Source organism: Pristiophorus japonicus, chromosome 3 (assembly GCF_044704955.1).
Source record: "Pristiophorus japonicus isolate sPriJap1 chromosome 3, sPriJap1.hap1, whole genome shotgun sequence".
Lineage (NCBI taxonomy): Eukaryota > Metazoa > Chordata > Chondrichthyes > Pristiophoridae > Pristiophorus > Pristiophorus japonicus.
Window position 1 is genome coordinate 150,901,208 of NC_091979.1, and position 17,679 is coordinate 150,918,886.

At 46.2% G+C, this 17,679-nt stretch overlaps 1 protein-coding gene across 4 annotated transcripts in view; it reads right to left on the minus strand.

The window, feature by feature from the left end:
* Positions 1-17,679, minus strand: part of dnah7 (dynein, axonemal, heavy chain 7) — a 1,084,136-nt gene that overhangs the window by 872,760 nt on the left and 193,697 nt on the right. For all 4 annotated transcript variants that reach the window (XM_070875892.1, XM_070875893.1, XM_070875895.1 and 1 more), the window contains one exon: positions 2,951-3,097. In XM_070875892.1, coding sequence (XP_070731993.1) covers positions 2,951-3,097 — 147 coding nt within the window. The remainder of the gene's footprint in view (positions 1-2,950; positions 3,098-17,679) is intronic.

A 17,679-nucleotide genomic window follows, 5' to 3' on the forward strand; every position in this document is an offset into this window, starting at 1 on the left:
CCCCCATTCCCTACGCCTGATTTGTAACCTACGCCTGATTTTCTAAGTGTAGACAAGGTTTTTCTGAGCGTACAAAAATCTACACTTACTCCATTCTAAGTTACTTTGGAGTAAGTTTTCACTGCCTAAACTTTCAAAACGGGCGTAAGTGGCCGGACACGCCCCCTTTAAAAAAAAATCTGTTCCAAACTGAACCTGTTCTAACTGACTAGAACTGGAGCAAACTAAATGCCGAGAATTGCAATTTCTAAGATACTCCATTCTAAACCAGTTGCTCCAAAAAAACAGGAGCAACTCAGGCCGAAACTTGCCCTCATGTTCCCCATTACTAATTCTCCGGTCTCGTCCTCTAAGGGACCAACATTTACTTTAGCCATTCTTTTCCTTTTTATATACCTATAGAAACTCTTGCTATTTGTTTTTATACTTTGTGCTAGTTTACTTTCATAGTCTATCTTTGCTGGCTTTTAAAAGCTTCCCAGTCTTCTGTCCTCCCACTAGTTTGGGCCACTTTGTATGCCCTTGTTTTTAATTGGATACTGTCCTTTATTTCTTTCGGTAGCCATGGATGGCTATCTTTTCTCTTACACCCTTTCCTCCTCACTGGAATATATATTTCTTGAGAGTTGTGAAATATCTCCTTAAATATACACCACTGTTCATCAACCGTCCTACATTTTAATCTATTTTCCCAGTCCACTTTAGCCAACTCTGCCCTCATACCTTCATAGTCTCCTTTATTTAAGCTGAGTACTCTGGTTAGAGATCCAACTTTCTCACCCTCCATCTGAATTTGAAATTCAATCATGCTATGATCACTCATTCCAAGGAGATCCTTTACTAGGAGATTGTTTATTAATCCTGTCTCATTACACAGGACCAGATCTAAGATAGCCTGCCCCCTGGTTGGTTCTGTTGCATACTGCTCAAGTAACCTGTCCCTTATGCACTCTATAAACTCCTACTCAAGGCTACCCTGACCAATTTGATTTGTCCAATCAATATGGAGGTTAAAATCTCATGATTATTGCTGTTCCCTTTTTACAAGCCCCCACTATTTCCTGGTTTATGCTTCGACCAACAGAGTTGTTACTGTTAGGGGGCCTATAGACTATGCCCACCAGTGGCATTTTCCCCTTATTATTCCTTATCTCCACCCAAACTGTTTCAACATCCTTATCATTTGAGCCAATATTGTTTCTCACTATTGCAGTGATTCCATCCTTTATCAATAGAGCTACCCCACCTCCTTTTCCTTTCTCTCTGTCCTTCCGGATTGTCAAGTACCTCTGAATATATAATTCCCAGTCCTGATCACCTTGCAACCACGTCTCTGTAATGGATATCAGATTTGTCTCAATTTATGCCGTCAACTCATCTATTTTGTTACAAATGCCACGTGCATTTAGACAAAGTGCCTTTAAGTTTGATTTTTTTTACCCTTTTTTCCTGCTTGTTTCCTCTCTCCTTCAAACTCACTTTCTTTATTTTTGCTTTCTAATTCCAGCTTTACTCCCCTCCCTACTGAATCTTTTTTCAGGTTTCCATCCCTCTGCCAAGCTAGTTTAAACCCTCCCCAACAGCACTAGCAAACCCCCCCGCGAGGATATTAGTCCTGCTCTACTGAGGTGCAACGCGTCCGGCTTGTACAGGTCCCACCTCCCCTAGAAGCAGTCCCAATGCCTCAGGAAACTAAAGCCCTCCCACCTGCACCATCTCTCCAGCTACGTATTCATCTGCTCTATCCTCCTATTTCTGTACTCACTGGCACGTGGCACCGGGAGTAATCCTGAGATTACTACCTTTGAGGTTCTGCTTTTTAATCTCTCTCCTAGCTCCCTAAACTCTGTCTGCAGGACCTCATCCCTCTTCCTACCTATGTCATTGGTACCGATATGGACCACGACCTCTGGCTGTTCACCCTCTACCCCCAGAATGCCCTGCAGCCTCTCAGTGACATCCTTGACCCTGGCCCCAGTGAGGCAACATACCATCCTGGAGTCACGTCTCTCACAACTTAAAGTTTTTTGGCCCAAGGAGACAATTTTAACCTAACTCACTCTGCAGAAACCAGGCAGTTAAAATACCCTGAGTTACTTACCTGCCGGAAAATTGTCTGGCTCTCGATGACCGCAATTTTTACTCATACTTCTAGTCAGGCAGCTAAGCCACCCACCTAGATGGCAGTGGGGTCCTTCAACAGGTCAAGTAATTTTCTTTTTCTTTGTGGGGTCAGGTTCCGCAAGGAAAGTCGCGGCTTCACCTGCCCAAGACTCTCCCTTGTCCCTCTAGGAACCCTCTTCCCCACACATACATTCATGCTGGTGAACCGGCCAATTTACTTAGAGGCCAGCAAATGCTTCCTTCCCACTTCCCACCTATGGCAGCATGTTAATAAAGCCCAGAGTTAAAATAGCCAGAGTTTCAAATTTTCTCCAGTGTGCATTTTGCACTCGGGCTAGTTATCCATCTTTACATAAGGTCAAATATTTTACTCAGTAGTTAGTATTTTGTATTAAGATATTGTTTTTCTATAGCATTTCTCACTTAAAAGTAATGAATTTAGTCATTCATGTTTTGTTTTTATTAATTTCCTCCCCTCCTGTCCTGAGGGATGGTTCCTTGAGTACTGTAGTACCTCACTCCAGAGGCCATTAATCACTTTTAAGTTTTGAGTGTCTGTTAGCTATTTGACTGCGGGAGTATCACAACCATGTTCAGGCATGGCTTCACCTGATATGAATGTCAGATCCATAAATTATCTACACTTTTTATATTGCTGTGACATCATACGTATGTAGTATAATTCTCATAAAATATTAGCTGTCTTTTATAAAATATAAAACATTAACTGGCTTCATAAAATATAAAACACCAGCTTATTTTTTTCACACCCATGAATAATATATTTTAAATTCATTACTATTTTGTCCTATACATAACCCAGTACCTTCTCCATTGCTTGATTCAGCTTCGCATTTAATGTTTGAGCTTTTCGTAAGTACCGACTGACGTCTGTCAGTTCTCCAAAACTGTGGAATTCTTCCACTTGCTTAGCATAGCTTTCCAGTTCCTCGACAAATCTCTCAGTACGAAGCTAAATGTTAAATAAATCATGAAAGAGACACCTATATTAAATTTGGACAGATATAGTCTAGATTTTTTTGTTAATGTTATGAATAATAGATTTAATCTCATTTTCCATTAATAGTAAAAAAACATGCCCGAAATTCCGGTTAAGCCCAAGGGCAGAGAGCAGGTAGATCTCCAACCTGCAGTTGAATTGTGGGGTGGAACCTGGTTCTGCTGGGATTCTTTCTTGTTTTTTTTTTTAGCTTCAAGTATTGAGGGGGACATGGCAGATTTCCTGCCTGCTTTCCCCCATCAAGGAGGCATGTTGGGAAATTTCTGAGCTGCCATGTATGCCTTTAAAAAGCCTAAGTGGAACTCACACCAGCTGAGAATTGGCATGAGTCCAACTGAGACCTTTAAAGGCCCCAAACCTTTACCAAGGAAGGGTATTTGATCTTAGAGACGAATAATTTGCTTAATTTTTTTTTTAGCTCTTAAGAGCTGAAAGGTTTTAAATATATTTAATTCTCAGCCGTTCGGAGGGCCTTGACACACTGGAGGAGCAGCTTTTGGCCACTCTACTAGGGTTGCCAACCTTCCAGGATTGTCCTGGAGTCTCCAGGAATTAAAGATTAATCTTCTGGACATTGCTGTGAGCAACCGGGGAGAAAGATCATAGGGGACATTCAACAAAAACATTGTTTTTAATTATCTTTGAACACTTTTGTTTATTAGTTATAAAAATATTGGAAATGGGAAAAAAGGGTTTGACTGGATGGGAGGTCACTTGATGAAACCTTCAGGAAGATGTCCAACCAGAATTAGCAACTCTACTCCAGTGTCTGCTGATGGATCAACGTGGGTGCCACTCATACACCAAGGCACCAGTGTGTCCACACTGACTATGCAGATGACAAATTCCCACAATTCAAGATTGGGTCTCGGGCTTTGGCCGATTGTGCTGGTAGAATGGACCAACTGGAATTTCAGCTCCAATGCTTTTAGTGTGTTCTGTAAAAATATTTTATTTCATCTTTGAAACACAATATATACTGATCATACATTTCCTAATAATTGATTGCAAATATCTTGGTAAACATACAATAATATCAGAATTGTAAAGCCTCCCAAGTGAACACCATCACATATTAATGACATGGGGTCAAACATCAAGTTGACAGCCACCACCAGCAAAGAAATGTACCCAGAACGGAGTATGAAATTAAAACAATGGCCCGGATTTTGAGTTGAGAATAATGGTGAAGCTATCAGCTCTCACCGTTATTATGGAGTGCATTGGATAGCAACTTCTGGAGTCCCTCATGCGTACTTAAACGCATAAATCTGGAAGATGCTGTCCGAATTACCCTGTTCCTCCACAGGCTATGCTATAACAGCACCTCACTGATAGACTTGGAATTAAAATCCATGCAAGGGTGTGAAGTTGCTGTACTTACCCACTAAACATGGCAGAAAATGTTAGGGCTGGTGCAGTCAGGTGTGAGTGAATTCATAATTACTGCCAAACAACCTCACTGGCCCTGAAAATTTAAATTGTGTGCAGTCTCGTTCCTTCAGAATTTAATTAGATTTTTTTTTAATTCAACTACTTTTTTTAACTTTTCTTTTTTGTCTCTTATCTCTCTCTCTCAATCCCATAATTCTTTCCCTCTCTTTATTTTGCTTTCTGAACATGATTTAAGAAGGCATACAGGAGACATTCCTTTATTAGTTGAGGCAAAGAATATAAGAGCAGAGAGGTTATGCTAGATCTGTATACAATACCAGTTAGGCCACAGCTAGAGTACTGCATACAGTTCTGGTCACCACATTACAGGAAAGATGTGATTGCATTCAAGAGGGTGCAGAGGAGATTTATAAGGATGTTGCCAGGACTGGAGAATTTTAGCCATGAGGAAAGACTGGATAGGCTGGGGTTGTTTTCTCTGGAACAGAGGAGGCTGAGGGGAGATCGAGTGGATAGGAAACACCTATTTCAATTAGCAGAAAAGTTAATAACTATGGGCGATAGGTTTAAAATAATTTATAGATGGATTAGAGGGGAGTTGGAAAGAACTATTTTCATCCAGAAGATGGTGGGGGTCTGGAACTCACCTTGAAAGGGTGGTAGAGGTGGAAACCGCCATCACATTTATCAAGTACTTGGATATGCACTTGAAGTGCTGTACACTGCAAGACTACGGACGAAGAGCTGGTATGTGGGATTAGGCTGGATAGCTCTTTTTTAACCGGTGCAGACACGATGGGCCGAATGGCTTCCGTCTGTGCCATAGATTTCTATGATTTAAATCTAATTTATACTTCCTGGATTAGACTCTATCTGTCTCAGTGAAAATTCTTCAAATTGATTGGTTAAAGAGTTACTTATGCTCACACACACTACAGATCCCCTGTAGAGGACGTCACACTGGATCAGACGCCCGGACCGGAATTTTCCCTACCAAGTCGGTTTGAGAGCTTGCGGGCCGTGTAACGGGTCAGTACCATGATGCATTCATCAGCCCGCTCTTCATAGCAACTTTAGCATAATGGTCCCTATTAAGGCAGACATGCGTATTTCCCAGCAAGGAGGTGGGGGATTGCTAGTGCTGTTGGGGAGGGTTTAAACTAATTTGACAGAGGGATGGGCACCAGGATGTAGCATTAGAAAAGAGAAACAAAGTGCACAAAGAATAGGGAGAGACAGATAGCACTAGAGTAAGAAATAGTAAGGTATTAGGTGGGGTCAGATTAAGAGAGAATACAAGATGGCCTAAGATAGGTTTACAGTGTATGTGTGTAAATGCACAACGCATGGTAAATAAGATTGGTGAGCTTCAAGCGCAAATAGCCACATGGGAATATGATTCTGTAGCAATACCGCAGACCTGGCTCAAAAAAGGGCAGGATTGGGTTTTAAATATTCCTGGATACAATGTGTTCAGGAAAGATAGGAAAGGAAAGAAAGGAGGTGAGGTAGCAATATTGGTAAAGGAGAATGTTAATGTGTTGGAGAGAGAATTATGTCGTGGAGTTGTCAGGACAGAATCTATTCCATTAGAGTTATGAAATAATAGAGTGCCATTACACTACTACAGGGCAACTAAAGCCAGAGTGCCCTGGATGACGAAAGAGATAGAGAGTAAAATGAAGCAGAAAAAGAGCACATATGACAGATATCAGGTTGAGAATACGTGAGAATCAGGCTGAATATAGAAAGTTCGGAGCGGAAGTGAAAAAGAAAATAAGAGAGTCAAAGAAAGCGTATGAAAATAGATTAGCAGCTAACATAAAAGGGAATTCAAAAGTCTTCTATAGGCATATAAATAATAAATGGTAGTAAGAGGAGGGGTGGGGCCGATTATAGACCAAAAAGGAGACCGACACATGGAGGCAAAGGGCATGACTGAAGTACTAAATGAGTACTTTGCGTGCATCTTCACCAAGGAAGAAGATGCTACTAAAGTCATAGTGAAAGAGGAGGTAGTGGAGATACTGGATGAGATAAGATTTAATAAAGAGGAGTTACTAGAAAGGCCGTCTGAACTTAAAGTGGATAAGTCACCAGGACCAGATGAGATGCATCCGAGGATGTTGAGGAGGAAATCGTGAAGGTACTCGCCATAATCTTCCAATCCTCCTTAGATACTGGGGTGGTGGTAGAAATTTGGAGAATTGCAAATGTTACGCCATTGTTCAAAAAAGGGTGCAAGGATAAACCCAGCAACTATAGACCAGAAACGATAATTTGACAAGTGTAGATTCATTAAGGGAAGTCAGCATGGATTTGTTAAAGGCTAATCATGTTTAACTAACTTGATTTGAGTTTTTTGATGAGGTAACAGAAGATGAGGGCAATGCGTTTATATGGACTTCAAAAAGCCTTTTGATAAAAGTGCCACATAATAGGCTTTCCAGCAAAGTTGAAGCGCATGAAATAAAAGGGACAATGGCAGCATAAATTCGAAATTGGTTAAGTGACAGGAAACAGAGAGTAGTGGTGAATGGTTGTTTCTCAGACTGGTGTTCCCCAGGGGTTAGTACTAGGACCACTACTTTTCTTCTTATACATTAATGTCTTGTACTTGGGAGTACAGGGCACAATTTCAAACTTTGGAGATAACACTTAACTTGGGAAGTGTAGTCAACAGTGAGGAAGATAGTGAGAGACTTCAAGAAGACATAGACAGGCTGGTGAAATGGGCAGACATGTGGCAGATGAAATTTAACTCCGAAAAGTGCGAAATGATGATTTTGGTAGGAAGAACAAGGAGAGGCAACATAAACTAAAGGATACAATGCTAAAGTGGGTGCATGAACAGAGAGACTTGGGGGTACATATGCGCAAATCATTGAAGGTGGCAGAGCAGGTTGAGAAAGCGGTTACAAAAGCATACGGGATACTGGGAAGCATAAAACATAATAGGAGCAGGAATAGGCCATTTGGCCTCTCGAGCCTGCTCCGCCATTTAATAAGATCAGTTCCACTTCCCTGCCCGTTCCCCATAACCCTTTATTCTCTTATCGCTCAAAAATCTGTCTATCTCTAACTTAAATATATTCAATGACCCAGCATCCAAATCTCTCTGGAGCAGAGAATGCCATAGATTTATAACCGTCAGAGAAGAAATTATTCATCATCTCAGTTTTAAATGGGCAGCCCCTTCTTCTGAGACAATGGGCCCAAATATGGCCTACCCATTTTCTCGGCGCACTTCGACTGCCTCGGGTGAAAATGACGGCGAAAAGATCTGCCCGGATTCTGGCCGCTCTGTGGCCTCTCCCATGGCTTGGCGCGGCATGGTCTGTCCATTAGATGGTGGAGTTAGGGCCCTGCGTGAAAAATAGTGCCGGCAGCTCAACGCGTGCGCACTGGAGGTTTCGCGCACGCACAGTAGCTCTTGCCCCCAGCTGGAGAGTCCTCGGAGAGAGCAGTCAGTCGTCGGAGAGAACTCCTGGAAGTCGTCGGAGAGAAGTCCTCAGAGAGTCCTCAAGAGAGTCGGAGTCGGAGTAGGAGAGAGTCAGAGAGGAATCGGAGTCGGCCCGCTGAATTCTCAGGCCGAGTTAGGAAGGTAGGACTTGAGTTTAATTTTATTTATTATTGACAGTTTTTATGCTTCTTGAATGTTATTGTGAAGGTGTTTGGTGCTTTGCAAGGTCCTCTCCGCCCCCCCCGCCCTCACCCCGCCATTTCTGGCTACCTGCGCTGATTTCTTAACTCTCCGCAAGGGTTTTCTGTGCGGCCACAAGTGGCCACATAAGCTGGCCTAAGGTAGTTTGGAGCAACTATTAGCTGTCCAAACAGGCTTAAATGGCCAAAACGGGGATAGGTGGCTGGTAACGCCCCCTTTTGAAAAAAAAACTAAACGAAAAAAAATCCTAACCAACTCACTTACACTGGCGCAAATTAAATATGCAGAATGAGGATTTTTAAGATACTCCAGAAAAAACAAGTTGCTCCAAAAAAAACAGAGCAACTCCTGGGAAAATTTGGGCCCTATGTCACCAAGTTTTAGTTTCCTCTATGAGTGGAAATATTGTCTCTGCATCCACTTTGTCGAGCCCCCTCATTATCTTACATGTTTCGATAAGATCATCTCTCATTCTTCTGAACTCCAATGAGTATAGCCCCAACCTACTCAACCTATCTTCATAAGTCAACCTCTCATCTCCGGAATCAACCGAGTGAACATTCTCTGAACAGCCTCCAATGCAAGTACAGGTGCAGCACCCCGAATCCTGAACCCTCGGAACTGAGGCCATTCCGGATTTTGCGTTTTGCCGGATTTTGGAACGTCTTTCTGGCATCACGAATCCGGAAACACCCGAGCCCATGTTCGGGTATTTCCGGATTTCGGAACGTCAGAAAGGGCGGGGAGGGGGGTGCTCGTTCGAGTGTTCGGGCGGGGCCTCGCCTCCATGAAGTTGTTCGCGCTGGCCCCCGCCGAAGAGGATCTAATCAGGCGGGGCCCGCCGCCATGGAGGAGTTCCTTGTCTGGCCTGAGGTAGTTGGGGTCGGACAGCCGAGGTAGGTGGGTGGGACGGGGGCTGGGCCGAGGTCGGGCCACGCGAAGTCGGGCCGAGGTGGGGTCAGGGCGGGCTGAATACTGCTGCGCAAATTCAGGTCGAGGCGAGGTCAGGGCAGGCCGAGGTCGGGCTGCACGAAGTCAGGCAGGGGCGGGCCGAGGTTGGGGCAGGGCGAGGTCGGGCCTCGCCGAGGGCGCGGCGGGCGAAGTCGGGCCGGGGCGAAGTCGGTTCGCCGAAGCAGGGGGAGTCCGGATATCGGAACATTTTCTGGTTTCCAGACGACCCAGCCATGGATCGGCCCGGTGTCCCGATTCCGGAACATTCTGGATTCTGGAACTCCAGATTTTGGACGTCGAACCTGTCTATCCTTCCTTAAATACGGAGACCAAAACTACATGCAATACTCTAGGTGTGGCCTCACCAAACCCTGTACAGTTGTAGCAGGACTTCTCTGCTTTTATACACTGGTTCGGCATCAGCTGAAGTACTGTGTCCAATTCTGTGCACCGCACTTTAAGAAGGATGTGAAGGCCTTAGAGAGGGTGCAGAAAAGATTTATGAGACTGATTCCAGGGATGAGAAACTTCATTTATATGGATAGGCTGGAGAATCTGGGATTGTTCTCCTTCAAGCAGAGAAGGTTGAGAGGAGATTTGATAGAGGTGTTCAAAATCATAAGGTGTTTCGACAGAGTAGATAGAGAGAAACAGTTCCCATTGGCAGAAGGGTGGAGAACCAGAGGACACAGATTCAAGGTGATTGGCAGAAGAACCAAAGGCAACCAGAGGAAAAACGTTTTTACGCAGTGAGTGGTTATGATCTGGAATGCACGGCCTGAAAGGGTGGTTGATGCAGACTCAATTGTGGCTTTCAAAAGGGAATTGGATAAGTACCTGAAGGAAACAAATTTGCAGGGTTACGGGAAAGGGCGAGCAAGTGGGATTAGCTGAAGTGCTCTTACAAAGAACTGGCATGGGCTCGACAGGCCAAATGGCCTTCTTCTGTGCAGTAGCTGTTCTATGATTCTAAACGGTGTGGGTCTGATGATATCATCAATGACTAATTTCAGCGGGAATATTTAATATCGCACTTGAAAGATCATGTTGGAGTGTGGAGGGAGTATTGGTGAGGAGTGTGTTGTCACTTACAAATAGAAAAATTAGTTCACAAAGACAGAGGGCTGCACCCCTCTTTTATGATGAATTGCTACATATTCTTGTGGAGGGAGTCAGAGCATGCAGGGAGGTCCTCTTCCCTGCTGATGGGGCAGTCTCTTCGACCCAAGAGACCAAAAGTGCATGGCTCCAAATTGTTGAGGAGATCAATAGCAAGGATGTCGTAAGGAGGACCTCAATTATCTCATGAAATCATGAAAGGTGAGTGCAAAGCCACACTCACCCTCATCTTGAAGTGCATGTCAACACATCCATATCACACCGCCTTTCCAAGCCTACTCCTGCACATCATTCCTCACACCAACATAGCTGGCACATCCACCCATCCCTCTCTCTCTATGTACATACTCATATTTCATCAGGAGGAGGGTAGCATTGTCGTTGGTTTCCCTGCCCGTTCCCTGCCAATTAAACTTCTCCAGAAGTCTGTGTCCTTTCCAACTCTGGCAATAAAGTTACCAAGGAGAATCAACTTGCCACCTTGTCGGGACAGGGATTGTTCAAGGCTGGTGTAGAATTCCTCTTTGGTCTCATCCGTAGCTTCCAGGGTTGGACATACTGGTTCCGGGTTAGAGTGAGCCAAAGGGTCATGAGGCGTTCATTTATCCCGCAAGGGGAATCTCTAAGATGCCAAACTAGCTAATTTTTTATGGTAAAGCCAACCCCATTGAGACAGCGAGTTCTTCTTCTGGTTCGTCTTTCCAGAAGAAAGTGTATCCAGCACCTACTTCCTTGAACTGGCCTTCTCCTGCCCGCCATGTCTCGCTCTGGGCGGCGATGTCAATGTCGAAGCATCCGAGTTCCCAGGCAATGATAGCAATGCGATGTTCCAGTCTGTCGCTGTTGGGGTTATCCATGAGGGTCCTGATGTTCCAGGACCCGAACTTCACTGTAAAGGGTGGAAGATGCATGTGCGTGAATTCTTTTAAAGTGGGGTAGCTGTTGCACACCAGCTACCACAAGAACTTGACAGAGCAAGCTCTTGGTCCAATGGCAAGGAGACCCAAGATGAGTGACCACAAGGAGGTCAGCATCACCCACGCCATGACAGGAGCGGAGCGGACAACTGCTGGACTGACCACCGCCTAATCTGCTCTGTTATTTCCATCAACGTAGCCTCAAAATGGTGGTGGCAACAGAAACGCTGCCACAGAAAAATCAACGTTGAAGCACTCAAATACCCTGAAATAAAAGCCATATGCAGTAAAGGCCTCATAACCAATCTGACGATTCCCAATGAATCGGAGCCGCAGAGTGTCAATAGTGCCTGGTCTGCCCTCAAGTCCACCATACTGCTCAAGACTGGTTCGATGAGAACGACCAGGAGATCCATGCACTAATAAACCATAAACGCAATGTATTCTTGAATTGGAAACATCACCACAACTCGAGAGAAAGAAAACACGAGGTACAACAAAAAACTTGTGATGTAAAGAACAGATGGTGGTTGGAAAGAGCGCAGGAATTCCAACCAGCCGACAATCATGACATGCATGGATTTTTTAGCGCAGTCAAGACCACCTACGGCCCAAGCACTCAAGGTCCTATCCCACTGAGAGCTAAGAATGGAGAGGTGCTCATCAAGGACAGAGAGGCAGTCAGCGCCCATTAGAAGGAGCACTTCGAAGATCTCCTCAACTGAGACTCTGTCTTTGATGCGAGTGTCCTCAACTCCATTATACAGAATGCTACACACCACTATCTCAGCACAATACCAGCCCGGCCTGAGGTTGAAAGGGCCATCTGACAGCTGAAAAACAAGGAGGCCTCGGGACCAGATGGAATCCCCGCCGAAGTACTAAAGCATGGCGGAGAAGTACTCTTACCACGAATCCATGACCTCATCTCTCTTATCTGGAAGGAGGAGGTCATGTATGTATGCTTGGGGTTACTGGCCACCAGGTGGTGCGACTGTCGGCTGTCACTGGGCTGTACGCACGTGTGTGCAGCCCAGGTATAAAAGGCAAGCCATCTTGTAATGTAATCACTATGGGCCCTAATAAAGCAGAGCCAGGTTTGTACAAGTGCTAGTTTACAGTATTCAGTCTATCGAGTTATTACATATATAACATTTGGCGACGAGGTAACTTAAGAACTTTCACATGCAAAAATGAGCACAATTGGAATTCTGGAGAGATTCGTGGAGGGAGAGGACTGGACAGATTTTGTAGCTCGCCTGGACCAGTACTTCGTGGCCAACAAAATGGAGAAACCTACTGATGCAGTTAGGTGCAGGGTGGTCTTCCTCATGGTTTGCAGTCCGAAAATCTATGGACTCAAATAATCTTCTCTCGCCTGCAAGTCCAACGGACAAGGACTATGAGGAGTTGTGTGCTCTGGTACGTGACCATCTCAAACCAGAAGGCGGCATTATCATCTCACAATATCGATTCTACACGCACGTTCATTCAGACGACCAGGATATGTCGGAATTCATTGCCGACCTAAGACGTCTAGCTGGACCGTGTAAGTTCGAAAACATGCTGGGAGACATGCTGCGGGACTTCTTTGTAATCGGCATCAACTACGAGGTGATCCTACTGTCATGTTTGTAACCTTCACATAACTGTAACCTTTATGTAACAACACTGTATACTGTGGACACCTGAGTAATGCACACCTTGACCAGAGGGGGTGAACTTGTGGGAGACTCTCCTCACCTGGTCATCCAGGTATATAAAGGGAGGCCCCACGCAGGGTCAGCACTTCTTGGTCCTGGGAATAACGGTTCAGGTCACATAGTGACCTTGTCTGCAGTACATACCTCGTGTGATTCTATAGTAAGGTGTAAAGACACTACACCCACATAAGCTACTGGCAGCGGACATACTGGACTTGAGCAAGGCCATCATGATTGCCCAGGCATGCATGACGACGGACAAACACTTAAAGCAGATATCATCGGAAAATCGGAACACGGAAAGTACTGTAAACAAGATTGTATTGTCGTTTGGCAGAGCTGCACATGCAGGGCCTATTTGACTGTGTATGTAAAACCTGTGGCTGCTCAAAGACCACCAACGAGAATGAATCCGATTTCACCGTGTTTGCATTGTGGGGGCAATCATCGGACTCATTAGTGTCGGTTTAAACAGTACATTTGTAAAGGCTGTTTGAGACGGGGGCATCACCAGCGCATGTGTCCACAACTGAGCAAGCGTGGAAAATGATGACCAGTATAGCGTGGAAAATGATGACCAGTATAGCGCGGATCCGGCTATGCAATCCGAGATACCAGAGGAGGAAGTGTAGGGACTGTATTCGTTCCTAACAAAGAGCCAACCAATAATGATTAATGTGAAACTTAACTGTCATGTACTCGACTGTCATTGTAATCCATCTAATAAACTGACCTAAGTTGTACACCGTGAGAACAGTGACCACTAGGTGGTGAACTTGTGGGAGACACTCCTAACCTGGACTTCCAGGTATAAAAGGGGAAGCTCCACGCATCTTCTCCACTTCAGTGCTAGCAAATAAAGGATACTGGTCACAGAGTGACCTTCTCTCTACTATGGACCTCGTATGCATTTGTACTGTAGAGTAAGGACATATTATTGGCGACGAGAAACTGGGATTTAAACCACGCGAGCATGGCCACTAGCAGCACAGACTAGAGGTACTGTGTTGGTGATGATTGGGACGATTTTATTGAGAGACTACAGCAAAGTTTCGTCACTAAGGAATGGCTGGGGCAGGATTCGGCCGACAAACGCAGGGCTCATCTTCTGACGGTTTGTGGATCCAGGACATACTCCCTGATGAAGGACCTTCTAGCGCCAGGGAAGTCGGCGGACAAGACGTTTGAAGAGCTCAATAAGTTGATCGGGGAACACTTTAAACCGGCGAGCAGCATGCACATGGCGAGACACCGGTTTTACACGCACCGGAGGCGAGAAGGGCAAAGCATTACAAACTTTGTGGCAGACCTCCGGCGACTGGCGAGCCTATGTAAGTTCCCAGATGCATGCGAGACTTTTTTATTGAGGGCATCGGGCACGCTGGGGTTTTCAGGCAACTGATTGAGACCAAAGACTTGACCCTGGAAACAGCGGCTTTGATGGTCCAGACATTTATCTCAGGGGAGGAAGAGACCAGAATGATGTTTGACAAAAATCTTGGTTTAAGCGCAGCAAATGGACAGTGAGTCAACATTGTTAACGCGGCACACAGTTCTCAAGGCAGACAGGGGCAATTGGACATGCCCGAGCATGTAGTCGAACCCAAAGGGGAAATTCAACAGAGAAAAAGCCTAGCTGAACGTCGATTCATGCCATCGCAAGGGACAATGCGGCCAGTAATGGGGCCATCAACACCTGTCAATGGTGCGCTTAACGACAGTTACAGAGACAGTCAGAGACGATCGACTGGTAATGGACCTTTTTGTTTCCAACAACGGGTCATGTTGGAGGTGTGGACGCAAACACACAGCCAGAGCTTGCAGGTATCAGCAATATACCTGCAGAAATTGCAACATCAGCGGTCACTTGGCGCGTATGTGCAGGAAGCCTGCAGCCAGGTTGATGTACAAGGAGGACGGGCACGATGTAAGCCCTACGAGGCCAAATGGACACTGGGGGAAATCGCTGGAAGCTGAAGTTCAGCGAGTTCATGTGGAGTACATATACAGTTCATACACCAGGATGCTACCGATAATGATGAAAGTGCTCCTCAATGGCATCCCAGTATTAATGGAGCTAGACACGGGGGCCAGCCTGATGAGTATCAAACAGTTCGACAAGTTGTGGGCGTCCAAGGCCAGGAGCCCAAAATTATTGCCGATTGACGCACAGCTACGGAGGTATACAAAGAAGATCGTTCCGGTGCTAGGCAGCGCCACGGTAGTCGTGACCCACAAAGATTCGGAGAACAGATTGCCACTCTGGATTGTCCCGGGGGCAGTCCCGCACTCCTGGGGAGGAGTTGGCTTGCTGTCATGAACTGGAAATGGGGCGATGTCAATGCAATTTCTTCTGTGGGGTGAATATCATGCTCACAGATCCTGGACAAATTTGACTCATTATTTCAACCCGGCATTGGCACTTTCATGGGGATCAAGGTAGTGATTCACATAAACCCAGACGCCAGGCCAGTACACCACAAGGCCAGAGCAGTGCCGTACGCGATGCGGGAAAAAATAGAAGGCGAAATGGACCGCCTGCTGAGGGAAGGCATCATCTCGACAGTCAAATTCAGTGACTGGGCGAGCCCGATTGTGCCGGTGCTCAAGGTGGCTGGGTCAGTCAGGATATGTGGTGATTACAAGGCCACCATCAATCGGGTGTCACTCCAAGACCAGTACCCGCTACTGAGAGTGGAGGACCTCTTTGCAACACTATCCGGTGGCAAACTTTTTTCAAAATTGGACCTGACCTCAGCTTACATGACCCAGGAACTGGCAAGTGAGTCGAAAAAGCTGACCACCATCACGACACACAAGGGGTTGTTTGAGTACAACAGATATCCGTTCGGGATTTGCTCGGCCGCCACGGTCTTTCAACGAAACATGGAAAGTCTTAAGTCGATTCCAAGGACGGTGGTTTTTCAAGACGACATCCTCATCACAGGTTGCGATACTGAAGAACACCTCCACAACCTGGAGGAGGTGCTACGCAGACTGGACCGGGTAGGCCTGCGACTGAAAAAGGCACAGTGCGTCTTCATAGCTCCAGAGGTAGAATTCCTGGGGAGGAGGATAGCAGCAGACGGGATCAGACCTACTGGGTCCAAAACGGAAGAGATGCAGAGAGCACCCAGACCCCGTAACACGACGGAGCTGCGTTCGTTCCTGGGGCTCCTGAACTATATTGGTAACTTTATTCCAAAATTGAGCACGCTATTAGAGCCGCTACAAGTGCTCCTACGCAAAGGTCGCAAATGGGCCTGGGGGGACAGCAAGGAAAGGGCTTTGAACAGAGCATGCAATTTGTTATGCTCCAACAATCTGTTAATGCTTTATGACCCATGTAAGAAACTTGTTTTAACGTGCGATGCGTCGTCCTATGGGGTCGGGTGTGTGTTGCAGCCTGTTAATGCAAAGGGTCAGTTACAGCCGGTAGCTTATGCCTCCAGAAGTCTGTCCCAGGCAGAAAGGGGCTACGGGATGGTAGAAAAGGAAGCGCTTGCATGTGTATATGCAATTAAAAAAATGCACCAGAACCTGTTTGGCAGGAAATTTGAGCTGGAGACAGATCACAAACTCCTAACGTCCCTTTTGGCCGACAACAAGGCCATAAATGCAAATGCATCGGTCCGCATACAGAGGTACGCACTCACGTTAGCCGCCTATGACTATACAATTCGGCACAGACCGGGCACTGAAAACTGCGTCGCTGCACTCAGCAGGCTCCCACTCGCCACCACCGAGGGGGCAACCGAGCATGCTGCTGAGATGGTCATGGCTGTTGAAGCTTTCGAAAGCGAAGGCTCACCAGTGACAGCCCGTCAGATCAAAGTCTGGACAAATAGAGCCCCGCTACCGTCTTTAGTCAAGAAATGGGAACTGGGCAGCCACGTACAGGGCATGCCCTGAGGAATTTAAACCATTTCACAGGCGCAAGGATGAACTATCGATTCAGGCCGATTGCCTACTATGGGGAAACCGAGTAGTCATGCCCCAGCTGGGCAGAGAGGAGTTCATCCGAGAACTCCACAATGAGCACCCGGGCATTGTCATGATGAAGGCAATTGCCAGGTCACACGTTTGGTGGCCAGGGATAGATGTAGACCTGGAACTTTGTGTTCGCAGATGCAACACGTGTGCCCAGCTGGGGTATGCGCCCGGGGAAGCCTCCCTTAGCCCCTGGTCCTGGCCCGCCAAGCCATGGTCACGCATCCATGTGGACTACGCAGGCCCTTTCATGGGAAAAATGTTTTTGGTTGTCGTAGACGCCTACTCCAAATGGATCGAGTGTGACATTCTCAATTCAAGCACATCCTCTGCCACGGTAGAAAGTCGACGGGCAATGTTCGCCTCCCATGATCTACCGGACGTCTTGGTCAGTGACAATGGCCCGTGCTTTACAAGCATTGAATTCCAGGACTTCATGGCAGAAAATGGTATCAACCATGTCAGAACGACACCGTTCAAGCTGGCCTCAAACGGCCAGGCGGAACAAGCAGTGCAGATAATCAAACAGGGGATGCTCAGAATCCAAAGAGGTTCCCTACAAAGCCGCTTATCACGCCTACTGTTGGCCAATAGATCCCAACCACACTCGCTCACAGAGGTTCCACCCGCAGAGCTGTTAATGAAAAGGACGCTTAAAACCAGGTTATCCCTTATACACCCCACCGTGAAAGAAATTGTTGAGAGCAGGCGCCGGTCACAATATGACTACCATGATGAGAATGTGAGGGCACGATGTACTGATGTCAATGACCCTGTCTTTGTCCTCAACTACGC